This window comes from Musa acuminata, chromosome BXJ2-10, assembly GCF_036884655.1.
Source record: "Musa acuminata AAA Group cultivar baxijiao chromosome BXJ2-10, Cavendish_Baxijiao_AAA, whole genome shotgun sequence".
Classification (NCBI taxonomy): domain Eukaryota; kingdom Viridiplantae; phylum Streptophyta; class Magnoliopsida; order Zingiberales; family Musaceae; genus Musa; species Musa acuminata.
Genome location: NC_088347.1, coordinates 31,663,701 through 31,684,008, shown reverse-complemented (window position 1 = coordinate 31,684,008; position 20,308 = coordinate 31,663,701). Strand labels below are relative to the sequence as shown.

Genomic DNA, 20,308 nt, shown 5'->3' with positions numbered 1-20,308 from the left:
AGCCGGCTGAAGGAATTCATCATGTATGCCGGTCCTCCGTCATTCTTAACCTTTTGCTTTGCCGCATGCCGGAACTTGGTTGTCGGAACAACACATCCACTCAAGAGTTCCTTCTTCCGATATAAGAAAAAGAACTGCCTGCACCAAATCAGAAAACATCTATGATCATATGAGAGCAAAAATATCACTTCTTTCGCCAAACGAAAGCAAGTTCTTTCCAAAGAGGTCGTAATTACGATCATTGCACTTGCAGGTTTCAGACGTTTCATGTGTTTATCACCGACTTGGAGATCTCATTCGATCATCGTTTCGTTTTAGATCGAAAATGATGGTAGTTGGAAGAACAACATCGTGAGATTCTGAATTACTTTCTTCGTCGGAGAGCACAAGTTATACATTGAGAGAAATCCTTAAAGACTGCCATTAAATGCATGACACTCGTTTCAAAATTTTCTTTCAACAGAGAGCAGATCCTATAGGTCCATAATCAAACTCTAAATCTTCTAATTCCTAAAACTTACCTTCGTTACCAGCAAAAGCTAATGCTAAAATGAAGTGTAAGAATGAGTTCTTAAAAACGAGTGCAAACTTTTCTTTTCTTTCCTTAAATACAATTATTGCTTATTTTCTATTACACAAATATCATCACTCTTAAGGTTACAGAGACACAAAAGTTGATGCAGAATAGCTCATGGGATCAGCAAAAATGGCTGGTGGAATAAGAGCAGAGTATGTTTGTTGCATGCAACACGGATGACTGGTCGCTACATTTTCTTTATTTCTGATATTTTAGGTACAGAATGTCTGTAAGTTCTTTTGATTAGAATACATGACTTTCTAATGGAATCATGATAAAGTTTATTTGGCTTACAAATAAGAACACTTGTAATGTAACCGATCAATACAAGAGCATTGACTCTTTATCAGTAGCAAAAGAATGACATGGATGAAGATTTTACTCTGTTCGAATGCTGCCATGACTCGACACTCGTGTTCTGACAATTTACAAGCATTATTCTTTCTCGGTTGCTTTCCAATTAGATACATGATTATGTTGGCAAAACTATGCATCGATGATCTATGGAGATACCTCTGCTGATCACCTTTGTATATGCACTCACCGTCTGCGGAAAAGGCTTCTAGTTTTGGTCTCAGTTTGATCCTCAGACAGCGATGGGGATATCTTCATCGATCCTCGGTTTATCCTCGATCAAAGGATTTGCCTCTAAGAATATTCATGGACGAATGTGTTCTCATCATCACATGCAGTCGTTCTACGAGAAGCTTTCCTATCGATCAGTGACCGGTTTGGAACACCCCGCAGATCTTTTCCAACAGCTTGCAGCACTGCTGAAACATGCACTCACCTTCCTTGGGAGATCGAGGCCCACAGGTATCCGGTGTCGTGCCTTTCCCGGTGTTGTGGTGCTGAACATGTCGGCCGAATCTACCAGCTGATCGGCGGAGGAAAATTTTAGGTGCGATCGAGGCTACGGTAGGAGAAGATTTTTATGGTGGGACAAAGTTGTAATAACATGAAGCTCTTATCTAGATTTCGATTGCCGATGGGACAAAGTTGGCGTGCGTCATCGATTCGCATCTCTTAGCGGATGGGAGGTTTGGTCTCATCTGAGAGAGTATTTTGGTTAGGGTAAGCTGGATTTCTATGAACTGTAATTTGTTTGGGTCACTCGTCAGACAACGAACGATCCTTGTAGGAAAACCGGATAAGAGCTAAGCGTAATTGTAGCTTAAGAGAGGGCTTAGTGTCGAAGTGATGCTTATTTTTGCAACAGAGATAGCATTGGACCAGAATTGAACGCCTAATCCTTGACTAAGCCCTTCGAGATCGAAATCGAGGCTAGATTTTGGGAGATGGAAGACAGGATTGGCATCGGAGTTGCCTTCTTTTGTCTCGGAAATGGAAGAGGAGTGCACAAAAGTAAACAGGGAAGGAGGGAGGCTAGTGCTTGAAGTTAGATGTCATGTTCCTAATTAATTTCCCACTGCTAGAGATCAAAGGTGCATGCATATCTTCGATGATGGAGAGAGGAGGGAGGGAGGGAGGGAGGGAGGGAGTGGGGAAGAGAAGAGACCAAACGCAAGAGCCAAAAGGACAATGGAGCCCCCTCTCCCTCTTCTCCCTCCATGTCGTGCGTCCTTGTTTTCTGGGTGCAACTCAGTCCCAAGTCCGATTCACACCCCTCCCCCACCCCGTCGAATAGGAGCTTTCGCCATGTCCCTTTCCCCTTTCTCTCTCCAGCGCCCATCCATCACGCAGTCCATGAAAGCTGAAACCGATGCCGATGGATGCCACACTCAATAACCAGTCCTTGGTCATTCATTTGCTGGGACGCTGTATAGGACCCATGGATTGAGATAAAAAGAGTTCATTGTGAGGGGGGAGAGGAGTAGAAGGAAGGAAAGGTTGGTTTGTGAAGTCCATAAATTCCCTCCTTCAGATCCAAAAGTACTTCCCTCTCACCATTATAAACGTCTCTCTGAATACCCAGGAAAGAGGGATAGCAGAGCTTCTAGTTACGATCGCCGTTCCCTTCTCTCCTCAAACTTTCTTCTTTGCCTCCGCCTCCGCTTTCCTCCTTTTACTACTGGTAAGTGAAGAAAGCGCTGGTCTGCTCCCGGTTGATGCTTATATTCCCGTTGCCTTGTCTCAGAACAGCGAAGAGGAGCCACACTGGAGCCACCGGCGAGGATGGGTCGAGGAAAGATCGAGATCAAGAGGATCGAGAACACGACTAACCGGCAGGTGACCTTCTGCAAGCGCCGCAACGGGCTCCTCAAGAAGGCCTACGAATTGTCGGTTCTGTGCGACGCCGACGTCGCTCTCATCGTCTTCTCCAGCCGCGGCCGTCTCTACGAGTACGCCACCAACAGGTGACCCATACGCCTTGATCTCCTTTTGGATCCACGAGTGTCAGCTTCTTCCTCGACTCTCAAGCATCATCAACTCTTGGATCTTCTTCTTTTGCCATGTTATTCTTTGCCAGTCCGTATCTGGCTTCTCCTTTGATCTACCTTTGCTTCGCCCTAATGGCACCAAAAGCCTCCTCTTTTATCTATCTACCTTCAATTCTTTGTCTTTCTCTCGTGTGTAAAAGAATAGAAAGACAGCAAACTTGGGAAACTGGTGGATATTTCTTGCCCTGGGCTGCTGGATTGCAGCTTCTTTCCACTATCTTGAAAGGAGGAGGACATTTTAGCCTCTTAGATCTTCATTTCTTTTTTGGTTTCGGTCTCCGAAGATGAGATCCCAACTGGTTCTAACAGTGGGAAAGCCATGTTCTGTGCAGGTGAGATGTGTAGATAGATTTAGTACAGCCGAGCTCATATTTGCTTGGCTGGTGGTCCTCTTCTTTCTGTATTTGTGATCTTTGCTTTCTCTAAGGGTTGGTGGTATTATATGGTGTATCGGCTTCTGTTATAAAGGTTCTGTTTCCTTTCATTGCTTTGTTGGGTGGAGGCATCGATCTGAGGAAGCCACAGCAGTTGGGAGTTGCAGTAGGAATAGCAAAGGGAGAGGCCTTAGTATTGGCTGTGTGTTTGTGTTGGGGCATATGTGACCTCCTCCCACCCCTTTTAGATCTAAGCTTTGCCACTTCCTCTCCCTTTTCCTCCCTTTTAACCCTTTCCTTACTCTCCTGCTGCTGCTTCTGCCGCTGCTGCTCCACCTCCTCCCCCATCTCTCATCTCTCTCTCTCTCTCTCTCTCTCTTTGCGTATCATCAACCATGAGTGCTCGAAAGCCTGATGTAAGAGCTGTCATGCTCTCATTAGCCCATGCCTCAACCGGTAGTAGCGCAAGCCTTGCCACACGTCACAGCGCTCTTTAGGGTTCCTCTTCAGTGAGTTAGGGTTCTTGTTTCATTTCTTTCCCCATTCTACCCTCTCTGAGCACAGATTTAGATTAGGTTTCAGGGAACAGTAAACAAAAGACCGATACTAAGACAGTTTTAGAGTAAGAGAGAGAGAGAGATACAGAGATGGTGTACGGAGGACTGAGCAACCAATGGGGTGAATGTACTGTGTGTTGGGTTTGCATGGGAAGTATAAAAAGCAGGTCAGAAGAATGCTCACAAGAAGACCAGAGAGAGAGAGAGAGAGGGAGGGTGTGTGTTGCAGGATGGAGAGTACCGAGGTGTGCGGATAAAAGAGGGGACGGCGGTATTTACACGGGGAGTAAAGGGACCGAACACCCAATGGAGCTGAGGGAAACGAAGCGGCCAATCATGTCGTGGGATCGCGAGCAAACGTGGCAGAGAAGGACCAATGGGATCCTCGAGGAAACTAAGGTTGGAGGAAAGGTAGGTGTAAGAAGACAGGAGCAAAGATGGGGCTTTGGAAATCGGAGCAGCCTCTGTTGCTCTTCGGTTTGCCTGTCTTCTGCAATGTAGTAGTTTATATGGGTTTGCTTTTTACGTTTGAAAAGATGGGGGAATGAGTTGGAACATTTACATTGAAAAGACACACATGGAATAATATATTCGTTCTGATATCTGCTGACTTGTACATCTTGTGTAGTCTTTGTTGCACGAAAGATGCTCAAATTTATGGCTTCTTGGGTTCTTTTCAGATGAAAAGATCGGAATGAACAATATTAGATCATTCATAAAGCTTATACTTTTGTTATTTTACACAATTGTTTGCTGAACTTGCTTTTCTTCAAGACCTGCTTAGGGTTTTTGAATTCAGCAATAGGCCTCACAAATTATTCTAGGAACTTCTGTTCACCAAATGTTTAATGCCCTCAATACATGTGATGTTTGTCATATCATATGATCATTATTTGCAATTCAAATATGTGGTGGGAAATGAGAGAAAATATGTTTCAAACAGAATACTTTCTCATCAGAGCACATTTTTCAACATCAGATTGATTTCTTGTTTATGAAGCTTAAATGTATGCTATGTTTCTTTTATATGCTTATAGCAATTTTTGGTCCCTTTTATTGATTGGAGGCAGGTGGTTTCTCAACTTTCTTGGTCTTGGAATGTGTTGCATTCTCTTGAGGATTGTGCAAGTTCAAGTAAAAGGAAGTTTTTTCATCTAGTCTTATGCCTATTTGATGAATTAGCTTTCAGTTCCCTTCCTGAATATATTTGGGAACTGCGCAATCCATTTTTCTTTCCCTGAGTAGACTAGCAGATGTATGTCAACAACCTCTAGCAGTTCCAAAATGTGTGAGCACCCTGGTTGAAGGTTTGGAGAAGTAGTTGTAGTTAAAGATGTCTTCATAAAAATATGAGTGACAAAGTGGCTCTGCAAATGGTTTAAGAGTTTCAGATAGCTGGAAAGAATGAGGTAGGATTCATAGAAGGAAATCAGGAAAAAGAAACTCCAGTTTAGAATGATAGCTTGAAAGAAAATAGATTTTCTGATAAATAACTTTTAAAAAAATATGTTTCCGATTTCTCTTTCGAACAATAGTACCATAAGGCATATCTTACTCGATCGCTTGTTCCTGGTCATTCTAGCTATCTCTTGCATTATCAAGAATTATTATGCAAACATGCTTTAGATTTTATAAAACCTCCTCTCATTTTTCCAAGACTTACTGCTTGTTCATGACATGAAGCAGCATGACAACATGTTTTGTTATGAAACATGCACATCTTTCTGAATCAAGATCTGGATCTTCAAAGTGATGCATGCATACCTTTTGTAATCAATCAAAATTCTGCAGCAGCCATTTGAATTCTTGTCTATTCACTATCAAGATATAGGTATTCATTGCAAGTTTTCTGGGTAGCAGTTATTGCTTATCGAATAATCCTTGAAAGGATTTTATGTGAATTAGCATCCTGTTTATACAAAATTTATCATCCTTGTTAAAAGCAAAGTTGTCGTTTGAGTGCAGTGTGAAGGCAACTATCGATAGGTACAAGAAGGCATGCAATGGTACCACCAACACTGGATTTGCTTCGGAAGACAATGCTCAGGTAATTCTTCCTTGTTAACATCATCAATTGCAGCACACAATTCCTCACCATTATAAGATTGGAATAGTACTGTATCAACAAATCCTAGATTTTAAAAACCAAAATCTTAATTGCTAGCATGCAACAGATGCAATACTTCTTGAGAGTTAAATTACTTACTTCATTGTTACCTAATTAATTCATTGGTGCCAGCTTAATTCGTCACTAGCTCTTTATGCATTCCCTCCATAGTCAAAACCACTAAGAAATGGTTAATATTGTCTTACCCTGCCATTACCATGACTATCTATCATGCATTCTATCAGCAAATCCTTCTGTCAAATTGATCGAGTTCATTTATTAGCATTATTAATGAGCATCCTGCATAGCAGGATAGCTGTGTTTTGTGTCTCTAAATTGTTTTTGTGTGATATTTTATCTTCTCGTAGTTGTATATACACAAAATGACATGATTTATGTACGCTTATTATCTATTCACAGAAGGAATAAAAGATTAATGGAGTTGGCTAATATTATTTTTCTTCCAAAGGTGCTGGAATCACAATCTTAAGCATTCTGTCATGATCAAGTAACAAGAAATCAATAGAATATTCAAACCCAAAAAGAGCCAAATATTGGAAAATGATAATCATAATCATTTGAACTATGTTATTTTCATTTCATAGACCGATTCTGAAAAAAAAATTGTTCGAAATTCTTTTTACATCTTTTCCCCAGGTTGGAAACTTTATTTTCCTTCATCAAGGCTTGTAGTACTTGAATAGGATTTCCACAAGTTGAAGATAAGCTGACTAATTTAAGCAAATGTGTCCACATGAATTCAACATCCTATTTTACTACCATCATAAAATCTTGCACAATCTCTACTGTCTTGCAAAATCTATAGGCAGTGTAGTTGAATTGGCATTAGGAGTGTATGCACATTCTGAGGTATAACTTCTTCCGAAAAGAATGATATATATGACTACAATAAAACCTGCCCATGTATATGAAGTTGCTTGTGTTCCATTAAACTATAGGCGTTGACACTTGACATGGGTCTGAGTCCTATAATTTGTGCTATATTTACTCATTCAGGGAACTCTCTTCGAGCTATATCATGCAATATCCTGTATTATTTTATGCTCCATGCTGCATCATGTAGCCAAACAATTCATCTGATGCACGATAGAAGAGAGATTACATTTATTTTCATCTCTTAGGCCACGATAACTTGAGATGCGTTTGCTCATGTCGCCTTTTCTGATTCCTATTATCTTTGTTACCACAATGTTTGTAGATAATGCACAAGCAGCTCTTGTCTCATGAACAACAACTCTACCCTCTTGAAATTTTTGACAAATTACTAGGAGAGTCTGCTTCTTGGTGCATTAAAGAATCTCGTTGTGCTTAATTCTTGTCGGTTTGGTATCACCGTCGTCTTACTTATGCATACAAAAGTAGAAGTGGCAACTGAAGTATTAGTTATAAAAACTACAAACTATCCCTTAGCCTAATTAGCTACATTGACAAGTTGATAGTCTAAGAAGTTCAATGTCTGGTAAGAGTATGACTAATCTATTAAAATTTTTCTATGGTCTTTAGGAACAAACAATGTTTACAGTTAAGTGTTCTCTTCCTGCATGCCTTTTTCCATCAGTGCTTCATGATAACAAAAGAAATAGTTCACTCCAAAACCATGTAAAAGCTAAAACTTTTTTGTTCCTGTTTACTGTGAAGGTTTATTGTTCTTTCGAGTGTTTAGTGAATGGTTTTACTTGCAAATCTCTCACTAGTCTAAAACAAAATTTCTTTAAACTAACATGAATATAAAGATTACTTAATTGAAATGATCATGTGCTGATAATAATTCAACTAATCTGATCCAAGATTTTTCTCTCAAGTGCATATCTGACCAAACACAAATCTAAGTGGAAGCGAACCTGCCTTGGGATATGTTGGCCATGGTTAAGAACTGCAAACCTAGGAAAGAATTAAGCATGTACTGAATTTCTCATCCTCACAATGTATACAAAAATTACAAACAAATCGAATCCAAGTTTATATTCCCTCCTAGGACAAAACAACACCTTTTCCCTTTATTAAACTAAAAGCCTGTAAATCTTCAAATTGCTTCTCTTGGTGAGAAAATTACTGTATACAATGTTTAGGGATGTTTAGCGTCCTGCGTAAATCAGTGTAGTATTATTATAGAACCTTTGATGTATTATTTCTTCCTTCTGGGAGGTTTAGAGTGGATCAGTGCCTTTAGGGAGCTCAACTTTTGATCTTGAATAAGGCTTCCTGACATGTAGCTCTGTAAGTATATATTCCAAGAAGAATCTAAGGAAACAAATTAATCATGATAAATACCATGATTGGATTATTACTGCTCAAAACAAATTATTTTGGGAGGTGCATGAGAGATGTTGCATTCTAAGAAGAGGATATCGATAGAGCACTTAGCTTTACAGCTAGACGGATACTCGTCCTGAAAGTTGAGGAACAAGGAAAATACTTAGTCTGGCAAATTTCCAAGGACACATGTTAAAGAATGATTACAGTATGGGAGCACTAAATAAAGGAGCTCACAAGAATCTTACACCTCATTGAAATATAAGGATCATAGATAGCGTCGTCCGTGATCTGTGTCTAGGATATTCTTTCTTAATTTGGAACATGAAGAAACAGTAGGACTTGTCAATGAAGCACCTCATAATTAGAGTTTCATTTGTAGATTGATGAATCACCCAATATGTGGTGTCGAAACAATTAAAGCATTGTGTTAATACCCTAGAGGATAGATTGAATGAACAAGCAGGGTATGTATGGCAAGGTGACAAATCATCCCTTTTTTGTTCCACATTCTAATGGTTGGAGCAAAAAAAAAAAGAGTTGGATATGTGTAAATTTTGAAATTGGTTGAAAATTGAGAAGTTCAAGAGTTAAGATAGTGGGGATAAGATAGGTCAAATTTGGATATGCTCATGATATGCTGCTATTATATAGTCTTTTGAGGTGCAGATGGTTAGTATCTTAAAATGGATTCCTTGTTCTCTCTTTGAAACTCATGTTCTAAAATCAATCTATACTGGAGTGTAGTTATTGTACCAATGGACCAGGATGACAACAACTAGAGGGATTTCATTAAGATAAGGAGAAGAATCTCCAGGCTAAGCAGTTGAATTCATTGTGATCTTCTCATGAGTGGAGAAGGAATGTCTTTGTGAAGACCTTCGAAACCTTTGGTAATGATGAAACATGTGGATTGCTTCTAAGAGATGGAAGGTTGAGAAAGGCTTCTTGGTTGGTGTTGTTGATAAAATAGGGATGACATCTTTTCGGTTGGAAGTATAAGCTGCTATCACTTGGTGATGACATCTTTGGTGAAATTGATAAGCACATGTATCACTCTTTCTTAAATGCCTTCATCTTTCTGTTCCTTGTTTACTTCAAGAGATGGGTGAGGAGAAAAAGAGATTTGTTAGAATGTATATATTGCCAGTTCTCTAGATATGGGAAGAGTGTTTTATCTGCAAATGCAAAGTGTTTTTTGCTTAGAAGCTAAGTATCCTAAGCTAATCTAAAATGCCTGATAGATTTCCAGGATCAGATGGAGAAGGAACAATTATCATTAGCTCCCCATTTTGATAAAGTTCCGAATGATTTGTTCCAACAAGGAGTATGTATATCTCTCTAGATCTTCATAGTCCAATGCCATTATCAAACAACATTGGCACCAAATATACATTCAAAAAGGGGGTTGTCAAGATGTGGTTGGTTGAATTCCTGGCAAAGCCTGCAGCAACAAAGTTCATGTTGCTTTACCTGTAAAATTGGAGGCTCCTCTGCTGCACTAACTTCTTGTTAGGGATTCAAATCTAAGCTATGCCATTTGCCCATATATTTTCTTGGAAAAGAACATGGATGCATTGTTCAACTGTAAGAGATGAGAACAAAATCTAACACGGTTTATCTTGGAAATTTTTTTACGACTGTCTTTGTTGATAATCTCAGTTGGCTTGTGTGATATGTGTACGTACATACGATTATACTGTAGCTCAGGATCTCAGACCTCTGCTATGTTTTTTTTTTCTTTTCAGTACTACCAGCAAGAAGCATCGAAACTCCGTCAGCAGATCAACAACTTACAGAGTACGAACAGGTAATAACTCGAACATAAGCTTCGATTACCTTCTCAGCATCAGGTGGCTGTGAAAATAGTACATATGCTCATTTACCAGGAGCCTGATGGGGGAGTCGCTCGGCTCCATGAGCTTACGGGACATGAAGCAACTCGAGACTAGATTGGAGAAAGGCATAAACAAAATCAGAAATAAGAAGGTAAATGTGTTGAATCTTTTGAATTGGCGACTTATTTTCTATGGCATGGTTGCTTACTCCTCGTGGCTGATTGTTTCAGAACGAGCTGTTGTTTGCTGAAATCGAGTACATGCAGAAAAGGGTAATGAGCACAGATTCTAACTCCACTGATGCTATTTCTCACATGCTCTCTTCGAATCACGTATTGACAGACATACATGCTCTGCAATTCTTATTCTCAGGAGATGGAGCTGCAAAATGACAACATGTACCTGAGGAACAAGGTTCTCTCTCTCTCTCTCTCTCATTCTTTCTGTGGTTTCGACAAGTTGAAATGGTTCCAACTCCCAACAGATTGCTGAAAACGAGAGAGCACAACAGCAGATGAGCATGCTGCCTTCAGCGAGGACCACCGAATACGAGATCATGCCTCCGTATGATTCCAGGAACTTTCTGCAAGTGAACGCAGTGCAGCCTACTCAACACTACACTCACCAGCAGCGGACCGCCCTCCAGCTGGGGTATGGACCGACCTTCTCTTAGCTTCCTTCTCCTGACGCTCTCCCTCTCCCGTGTGAGGGAGGAGAACTCCTTGCACGAGATGGGTGATGTGTTCTTGTTGCCATTTCTGTAGATGAGTTGATAAGATGGAACCACGGATATGCTTCTGCACATCTAGTGCAACTTGGGTACTGCAGTGCAGCTAGTGCTATAAATCAAGTAGAATGATCTAAGCGAAAATTATGGCAACTATTTGTTTGATATGGAGTCTTTTTAAGTGTGGGCAGACCATTAGGTAGATAGATGCAAAGTCTCCACTACGTTGTATGCTTTGCTATAATTATCGACACTCGTGTGACATGCATGTCCTATGTATCTAAGACTTTTCAACTACTTGTTCTGATATGGTGGGTTAATTTATTTGCATTTAACTAGCTTGATTGAATCTTTCACGGTCTTGTAGACATGAACTGTGTTCTCTTTTCCGGTTTGGCAAGAATAGGACAACGGGTTGACCTAATCATGCCGAGTAAGCTGAGTCGACTTGTTCTTCGCCTCTCTTCGTTTCCCAGATCGCTTTGCTTAAACGTCACAAGTCTTTCTCCGGCCAATCCGAGACTTTTGAGGTTACAAGAAAAGTGCACAACCATCACTGCGAATGAAATGTTAACGCGAGCAGATACCATTTCAACTTGAATTCGATAAAAGAAGGCCCCATTTGCAGGAGCAGCTTCGGCTCTGAACTGATCAAACGTAAGACCAGTGCATATATATAAATTGTATGCATGTATCTATCTATCTATCTATCTACGAAAGGGAGTAAAAGCTATTGAAAGCAGTGTTTTGGCCTAAGGGTCGTATTCCCAAATATGTGCATGAACTTTCAGATCCTCAGACATAATGTTGTCTCAGGTTCTGCCACTACTTTTTATATTTTATCTCAATGGCTTTACCAAAAAGTTAATAAAGTAAAAGGCAGCAACACAAAAGATGAGCAACTCGGTTGCAAAAGTGCCTCTTTGCTTTGCATTGAATCATCATGAGATTACATATCTGCTTATGTTCCACCATTATGAAATTTATGTCATGCCAAGCGATCACAAACCACAACCGGAGAGAGAGAGAGAGAGAGAGAGAGAGAAAAGATGCAAACAGGAAGGTTCACATATCAGCAATTACTTGGCTTTCTTTCTTGTATGTCTCTCGTGTCTGTGTCGAACATGTGTTTCAGCTCCACAAGCAAGCAAAGGTCACGCTTCCGATGGTCTCTCCACCCGTCAAAACATGTATGATGCGTTCGTTGTCTTCGTCTTCTTCCCCCTACAAAAGTAGTGGGGACTAGGCATTGCTCACATGAGATGGCGTGCGGAGAAGATGGGTTGATCCATATAAACCTTGACCTACATAAACAAAGAGAAATGAATGACGACTGCTTAGTGTAAGAAACAGAGAAAGAAAGAAAAGAAACAGGTGCACTTGATACAGCCATCGGCAATCCCTAGGAGTCCTCAAGAGTTGTGATGGCCTTATTAGTTTATATAGTCCCTGCCGGTTTCCGACTCTTGAGCTCTTGCGAGCTATCCTCGTGTCCATCGGATAGATCATCACAATGTGTTTTTGCACAGGGCTTGAGGTGGACAGAGGCTCTCCACCCCCACCCCCCAAGAATCTCTCTCACACAAACACAACCTCAGCAGTACAGGTGATTGATGGGATGCATGGTCCCCAGGAAAAAGTCACATGACCGCCATTAATGAGAATTGGATGCCCTCTCCTTCAACGCCTCCTCGCTCTTTGTTCCAAGGGCAATCAATTCCTCTTCAGCTTTCTCCCTCCACAGGCCGAACCCAAAGCTATGATCGAATCGTGAGAAGATACAGAGCACATTGAGGGAGGATGGATGACTCTGTGTTACACCAATCCATAAATCTGCAACACCCCACCACACCACGTAAAGAAGTCCAGCAGCCTGTTGGTATCCAAGGAGAGGAGGCTGCGCCGAGTCTCCAGGTAGAAATAAGTGGAGGGCTGTGCGAAGTCAATGGGCCATCAATTCAACTTGAATCTTGGTAGCTGCTCATAGAATAGAGGACCAAGGGAACTCAATGAGGAGAGGTGGACCAATGGCCATCCATGGCATCATGTTCTTCAATAAAAGAACACCTCTCTCTCTCTCTCTCTCTCTCTCTCTCTTATCAGCCAATCGACAGAACAGACAAATCCATGGTAGCTTTATTTCAAAAAGGAGAAGCCAACTGAGAGATCTCAAGTCTCTTATTTAACTTTCTTCCCCTACCTCTCAGTCTGTTCTACTCTTTCACCCCCTTCCCCTCCCCATTCCCCCCTGCATACTCGATTTTGCTGTATTTTCGCTGCCTATCTATCATTCCTTCATCCCTCTTAGCTTGCTTATTCTTCCAAAAAGAAGGATTTTTGCCCATGGATCGAATGGAGCACCATGCAAGACCCCAAGAAACCATTGGCAGTAGCAGCGGTAATTACAGCTGCAACGATGGAACACCACCACCACCACCAGCAGCTCCGCCGGCATCGTCACCATCACCGGTTCCGCCACCTCTGATTTCCAAACCCAATCCGAAGCCTTGCGATGCGAATCCGTGCCCGACGACCTTCGTCCACGCCGACACCACCTCCTTCAAGCAAGTCGTCCAAATGCTCACGGGCTCTGCCGAGACCGCCGCCGCTGCAGCCGCCGCGAACCCCACAGCCCCGAAAGTACCGGTGGCTCCGGCAGCCAAGGCTACCGGCCCCAAAAGGCCTGTTTTTAAGCTCTACGAGCGGCGGAACAGCCTCAAAAACCTCAAGAGTCTGAACCCTCTTATTCCGACATTCCTCAACTCCAGCACCAATTCCCCTGTTGGCGCCGCCGGCTTCTCTCCCCGGAAGCAGCCGGAGATCTTGTCGCCCAGCATGCTGGACTTCCCTTCGCTCGTGCTTAGTCCGGTGACGCCTCTGATCCCCGACCCTTTCAACCGGCCGCCGCACCCGAGTTCAGAGGCTGCTAAGTGGGCGGAAGACCGGGCGATCGCCGGAAAGGGATTCTACCTGCATCCATCGCCGCGGGCCACTGCCGAAACAGAGACACCACGGCTGCTGCCGTTGTTCCCGGTGACGTCTCCCAAGGTCTCTTCTGACCTGTCTCTAGCGACACCTCAATCTTCTTCTTGAGAGATGCCAACTCTAGGATGATGTTCCATTCCTGTTCTTTCCTTGTATGGTTTGGCCTTTCTTCTCTCTGCGCTGCAAGTTAACCAAGACAGAACGATTGCCTCTTTTAATTTCTCTTCCTCATCTTTAGCTGATGTAATTGAGCGACTGACTGGAGTAAAGATTATGGGAAAGCCTTTTCTCCTTTCTCGATGCCAATGGATGGCTTGCAATACTAAGATCATCTCTTCCAACTCAGTGGCTACAACTGTTCATGCACTATCTTTGACACTGCTTCTCCATGGGTTACTGCTGCTGATGGGAGTGGAATAATATAAATGATGGGCTTGATGAAGAAGGTGGACCCAAACAGCTTGCCTTTCAAGAAAAGATTGCAAATTTATAGAGGAAAAATCCATACCTCAGTCTTCCTTGGTTTGATTGGAGCTTGCTGACAGGAGGTGTTTGGATTGAGAGGCAATAAAATCCGAGGCCCACCTTCCTTTCGCCATCTCTCTCACATGATTCATGAGCCAAACCAGGGTGTCTTTTTTTTTTTGGATCTCCATGCACATGAATCTGAAAACAATTAGCAGATGACAAGTGAGAGCTCATTTGATAAGGCTAAGCAGTAAGATCATAGAATCTTGTTTCAGCCATCTTTACAATAACTGTGGCAATATCTGGAACTAGGGAGGAGAGAACTGCAGCTTTTAAGTGTCTGCAGCACCAACCTTCTGCTCAACCCATTATGGACCATTCTGACAAATGGGCAGGGAGATCTTTTAGTAACAGATAAAAAGTGTTTTCTCCCTAACCCAGTCAGGTTTAGCATTGATGAATCTCATCAACCTGGGAATTGTATGGAGACAGCATCTCATGATGCAGACATACAAAACTGGGGGAAATAAAAGTCAATTATAGCTGCAATCAGTCTCTGTTCACGCCCACTGATTGATAGGTGCTGAGGATATTGCCAAAGTGATTTAGTCTAGCATCACTTGGAGCAAACAAATCATCCATCATATTTCAATTCAGGCTCAAACAAGATCTATCAGTATAGATGTTTCTGCAATCTCAACCCTAGAGTTGCCAGCAACATAGTATTAGCAAAAAAAAATGTGAAAGAAAGAAAGGATGCCAAATAACAAACAATAAAGTTCAAAACCTGCAAATATTCATTTTTTAAGTTGTCAACTGGTAATCGAAGTATCTTACTTCTATTTTGCATTGTCAAATGGAGCGAACAGAACAGAAAAGATATCCAACTGTTGATGTTTAACAGATGGATCATCTTTCTGAAATCTATGTTTCAAGCACCGTTAGAGGGTTTGTCGGGTCTAAAGATTCAACAGTTTGTCGAATCAGAAATCAGCACATTCCATGTTCATATCCTATCATCTACATAGATAGCTAACCGATGTTGATGTGAGTTGCATGTATATGCATATTCTGAGTCAGTGATAAGAAGGATCCTGCAGACCTGCACTCTACTTGTTTCAGCAAAGCTCAAATTAAAGCAAAAAAGTAGCACTACTATTTTATTAACATGGGAAAAAAAGTAGCACAAGCAAGAACTTTAACGTGACATGGACCTCAACTCAGATGTGTACAAAATTCTATAGTGGCTAAATCAAGAAAGAATAAGTAGGTCCACTCCCAAATCCTGATTAGTCATGGAAATATATTGCTTCAGCATCAGATCCATGTTTCCACGAAACCAAAGAAAGTTTCTTCAGAACAATAAAAATCCTCCACTAGAGATAATGAAAGCATGCCATCATATGAAAATGGTCTTCTTTTCAAAGTCTTGTCATCTTATGAAAAGAAAAAGTCTACCTACTAATCTAAATTAGTAAATCAATGCTGCCGCTGTTGTTTTCAGTGAAAGATGTCGATGAGCCAGCTAGTTACTTCTGACCTTTGGACCATTATCAAACAAATTCAAAGATCTTGGAATTAAACAAGAAGTTTGAAGGGTATCATGGTGTTTCCATTTGACTTTTTGGATCCAATAAGTGAATGTGGTCATAAGAGTTTAATTTTTATCGTGAATGTTAATTTTCTGGAAATCAGATTATAAAAGAAACTAGCAAATAAACCAGGTTCACCGTACTGGAAATCATTAAGATTTCTGGTCCCATGTGATATGGACAATTCAAGGTCTGGATTCTTGATAGGGGAGCTGGTGAAGATGCAGACCCTTCAAAACCAATTATTCATTTGGCTACCATGTTTGATTTCACAAAGTACAGCAGATATGTACCCGAAAAAATACACATGTCAGGCCTACTTCCTACATCAGATGTGGAAGCTATCAAAGGATTAATGAAACAATGGTTGATGCATCGATTCAAGTTTCTAAAACTATATGAGTGATGAAAGCTAAAGCAAACTTCAGAATGAATCTAGTAAGATAAATCAATCTATACCTTATAAAAAAAAAGGCAGGAATAACAAGTCCATAAATCAATAAAATCAAATAACAAAATGTATGTTGCTGATATTTCTATTCTCGTTTTTAAGGAACGACAAAAAGACATGATAACAAGTATATTAATTTAGCCACAAATGTGTGTCCTGATTGATTCTTGTGGAGTTGGTCTCTTATGAATCAATCAGAACAATTTTTTTTAAAAAGGAATATATCACTGATTTCAGTGACCATGATATAGTACAAAAAAATAAAAAAAATAAAAAGGAAAAAAGAAACAATAAAACATGACTAGTAACAGTAAGAAGCCAGCAACCAGAATACAACAAGAATATTCTTTACTGTAGGTTTTTGACACTTCTCAAGTAAGGCTGGTTGTGCATGTCACCTCCATGTACTCCTTTGATGTAGCATATAAGAAAGACACTGGCGTATTGATAATTGAAGCACTGTAAGTGAGAAGCAACTACTAGAATTTTCAGCCATCTCCTAACACACAACCAAATTTCATGGTCGCAATCCATTGTAAATATAACAAAAGCATCATTGCAACTGAAGTGAAAAAGCATCCCTGGAAAGTGAACTCTGCAGAACTAGTCATCGTATCAACATTGTGGACTTAGCATAGGCTCCTTAGACTTTAGCTCCCTATCATGCACTGGTTTCCTACAAGGCATCAATATTCCCAGCCTTTTATATTGCAATGAAATCAAATGGCCATCACGCTTAACTGTGGACTGCACCAAACAACTTAAGGTCAGTGTTTCCCACACGATGTAGAAGAGAAATGCTTCTCGAAAGTAGCTTAAAGTGAAAGATAAATCCTACTTTTAACATTCAGATGGATGTGGACCACATTCTGTCAGTAGCTGACTGGAAAGTGGTTCAGACAAGACCTGAGAGTATGAAGACATATGCAAGTACTGTATAGCATTAATCAATCAGTGATAGTCCAGCTGCAAGCCTCCAAGAAAATCATTGGAATTGCATCTATCTAGCAGGTGCACTGAACCAAGTAAATCAGACCCTATACAATTCATAGTCCATTTCAATTTTACATCAGGACGGTCACATATTTTGGCCAAAGAATTGCTCTTTTACACCACAACAGCTCCAAGCAGAGGTGGAAATTATATCAGAGAAAGCAATTTATCTGCATCCCTGAGCCTTTTCTTGTCCAATATCACAGAGAGAAGCCAACTAGGAAACACAGCGACGGCATACGAACTTACTGAACCAAAATCTATGTAGATATGGCATTTTGTGACATCACTCGAGTCCTTAACAAGAACAATGAATGGATCGCAAACATCGGAGTGGAAAGTATTCATAGCAGTACGGTAAACCTATTGCTTCCAAAAACAGGTTTAAACTTTCATATCAAACAACCTGATACAAGGATACGAAGAAGGCCCGAATAGATGATGACATGCAATGGACCGGGCTGGGTACTTGTATCTGCTATAGTTTATGCTCAAGACAGAACAGTCCACTATTCTGCAATCGGCAAAATCTCAATTCCATTGACTTCGTCTGGTCAAGAATTGTCTTTTGCCCGGACATCGGCACTCAAATCAATGAAGAATGGGAGCATTTTGTTCACTCTACAACCAAAAAGATTGTTTCTGTATATTAAGTTACCATCACCTACAGCAAACCAATCATTGTTGAACAAGACAATTAATAGCTCAAAGATTTCTTGCACTGGAATCAGCAAAGAATCGAGGAAAACCCAAAAAATCGAATCAAGAAAGAGAGAGCCCAAAAGGAAATTTAAAGGGCGACGGCGCCGGAGTCGCGCACCAGAAACGAGGGCGTCGCTCGATCGCGGAATCGGAGCATCACAGAAGGGCGACGCGCGTGTTGGTGCCCACTGGCGACTCTGACGTCCAACGCCGACGAAGGGGACAGAATGCTAATCACCGACATCAGTGGGGTCAAATTAGGGCTCACTCGGGACTGAGGACCGACACCAGTGGCGTCAAATTGGGGCTCGCTCGGGACCGAGCACCGATTAGGAGGGCGAGAACGTTCCGTTATTTGGGTATTGTAACGCCACATTTCGGTGGTGCTACTTCGATAATAACGGGATGAAGTATCCTAAGACCTCGCACTTTTAATGTTTTCAGAATAAAAAACACCATAAATCTTTTATTTTAATTTTGTTTTCTGTAACTTGTTTCAAAACACAATTCGAAACAGTCAAAGCTTGTTCTGTTATCAAGTTTCCTCTTCTGAAACAGAGTGTACAACACATAACAGAGCTCCGTAGGTTCCAAATCTTTCCGTCATTTGATAGTTCTTTCTTTCCACTACAAGTACCGAATATAAATGATTAAATCATGTCTCAGATGCTAACTCGGCAGGGATTAAAAGTTCAGTGCTCCCTTCGATAGTTGTGGAGGAACACACAGAGAGCCACTGAAGTGGCAGGCTTGTTTTGCCCCGTCCACCCACCAATATAGGTTTGAACAAGAGTTTTCACCAAGATCACAGGACAAAATTGATTTCAGTTCATGCGTGATGAGTGCGCTGCAGAGTGGTCCAAATGGTTCGGAGAGCCTGCAGGAACCAATGTACGATCTTAAGGTCGAAAGAGTTCGTGGCATATATGCATGTATTCTCTTTGTTGCTCGAAGAAAACAGAGCATAGCTTTGATGCTCGATGGGAAGAAAACAGACAGGCTGTCCATTTTTCTCTGCATTTGGTCTCTGTTTCTTTGGATTTATTTGTGATCCATAATGCCGAAGTAGACGAAGGCTAGAGAAGACAAAGTTGCAGACTAGCTTTCGGCACTGTGTAGTATCTATCAATGGAACAGGGTGTCTGTACAAGAGCTATGACGAAAACCGCACGTCGGCATCGTCGTCCTCATGCACGATCTGCGTGCGTGTCAGGGATGATTCACCACAAGAGAGAAGGATTCCTACTGTGCGGGAGTCGGTTAACGCCACCATTTTTTCCTGCATGCGTTGATATTGACCGCACTGGAATCCTGAGATCGGTGTGCTTATAGACAGCTCCATCCCAACGAGGTACCAACACAACTTTTGATGTCGTCTTAAGCTTCTCATCGATGCAGCTTTAACGTGTAAATTTCCACCACAAGCTTTCTTCCTGTACTGCGACGTCATGAACTTCTTGTGAATGAGATCATGGGAGGTACACTGATAGAACTGTCCTTGATTCTTTTGCCTTTATGATGACCCATGGTTAGATTTAGTGGCACAAAACATGGATCTCACACAATTTCTCATATGCAGGAAACATCATGGTGTACACTGGAGCCCTACATTGTATCAATGATGGCATCCTGATAACATCTCTCTCTCTCTCTCTCTCTCTCTAACACGCACAGACACACACACACAATTCTCCTTAGTAACATGGCTCAGTTCATGGCTATATTCACCAAAGCTGTGGAGCAGCTTCGCTACTGAGATATGACTACATCTACCAAAGCTGAGCTTGCCCTTCTTTTGTTGGTCTCCCATGTGATCAAATCACCATCAGAAAAGATGACCGAAGACGACAACGCTACCGTCCTCTCCGCGAGCATTAAATGAGCGTACTAGATTTTGATCCAATTGCAGAATCACCAACCTAAATAGAGCTTATATTACACATAGGATCCTGAGAGGACCCCTCCCAACAAGCTATTGGCTCTCCTCCTCTGATCTCCAGAGGATTCCTACTGCAATTAACAATCCTAATAGAAGGCATCAGAAACATCATCAGAGTGCACAAAAAGTCATGAAAAGAAGACTCATGAGCTCCTCATATATCAAACGATCGAGGTAACTCAAGCTGGCTAAATGGTCCTTCTTACAGGAACCATCATACATGGAGACAATTGGGAGGGTGGGTTCCAGAATAGTACATAGCAAGGAGAGAGAGAGAGGAGATCTGATTCTGAGGTGTGGAGGGGGGCGGGAGCTGAAAGAA

The 20,308-nt window shown here is 41.4% G+C and overlaps 2 protein-coding genes and 1 long non-coding RNA gene across 4 annotated transcripts; 2 read left to right on the top strand and 1 right to left on the bottom strand.

Moving 5' to 3' along the window:
- The first annotated feature begins 2,209 nt into the window (after nucleotides 1–2,209).
- On the top strand, nucleotides 2,210–11,153 carry LOC135625633 (MADS-box transcription factor 3-like). Of its 2 annotated transcripts, XM_065130687.1 has the most exons (9): nucleotides 2,212–2,612; nucleotides 2,676–2,895; nucleotides 5,876–5,957; nucleotides 10,040–10,101; nucleotides 10,181–10,280; nucleotides 10,360–10,401; nucleotides 10,502–10,543; nucleotides 10,614–10,780; nucleotides 10,894–11,153. In XM_065130687.1, exons 2-9 carry the CDS (start codon nucleotides 2,714–2,716, stop codon nucleotides 10,895–10,897), a joined length of 681 nt encoding a protein of 226 aa, XP_064986759.1. In that variant the 5' UTR covers nucleotides 2,212–2,612; nucleotides 2,676–2,713; the 3' UTR covers nucleotides 10,898–11,153. The 2 variants fall into 2 exon arrangements, with proteins under 2 accessions (XP_064986758.1, XP_064986759.1); XM_065130686.1 differs by having other exon boundaries at nucleotides 2,210–2,612; nucleotides 10,614–11,153.
- Nucleotides 11,154–11,685: 532 nt separating this feature from the next.
- On the bottom strand, nucleotides 11,686–18,398 carry LOC135625177 (uncharacterized). The gene is made up of 3 exons (XR_010491927.1): nucleotides 18,166–18,398; nucleotides 14,350–18,009; nucleotides 11,686–12,160 (listed from the first exon to the last, which is right to left on the bottom strand). It is a non-coding gene; the product is annotated as an uncharacterized LOC135625177 (long non-coding RNA).
- LOC103968865 (VQ motif-containing protein 4) lies at nucleotides 13,090–14,133 on the top strand. The gene has a single exon (XM_009382201.3). It carries the CDS (start codon nucleotides 13,200–13,202, stop codon nucleotides 13,947–13,949), a length of 750 nt encoding a protein of 249 aa, XP_009380476.2. The 5' UTR covers nucleotides 13,090–13,199; the 3' UTR covers nucleotides 13,950–14,133.
- Nucleotides 18,399–20,308: the final 1,910 nt, after the last annotated feature.

Excerpts from the sequence above, each read along its gene's own strand:
- LOC103968865 (XM_009382201.3), top strand. The coding sequence starts at position 13,200 with ATGGATCGAATGGAGCACCATGCAAGACCCCAAGAAACCATTGGCAGT.
- LOC135625633 (XM_065130686.1), top strand. The coding sequence starts at position 2,714 with ATGGGTCGAGGAAAGATCGAGATCAAGAGGATCGAGAACACGACTAAC. Across the intron at positions 10,281-10,359 it reads ACAAAATCAGAAATAAGAAG|AACGAGCTGTTGTTTGCTGA; the intron begins GTAAATGTGTTG and ends TGATTGTTTCAG. Across the intron at positions 10,402-10,501 it reads TCGAGTACATGCAGAAAAGG|GAGATGGAGCTGCAAAATGA; the intron begins GTAATGAGCACA and ends TCTTATTCTCAG.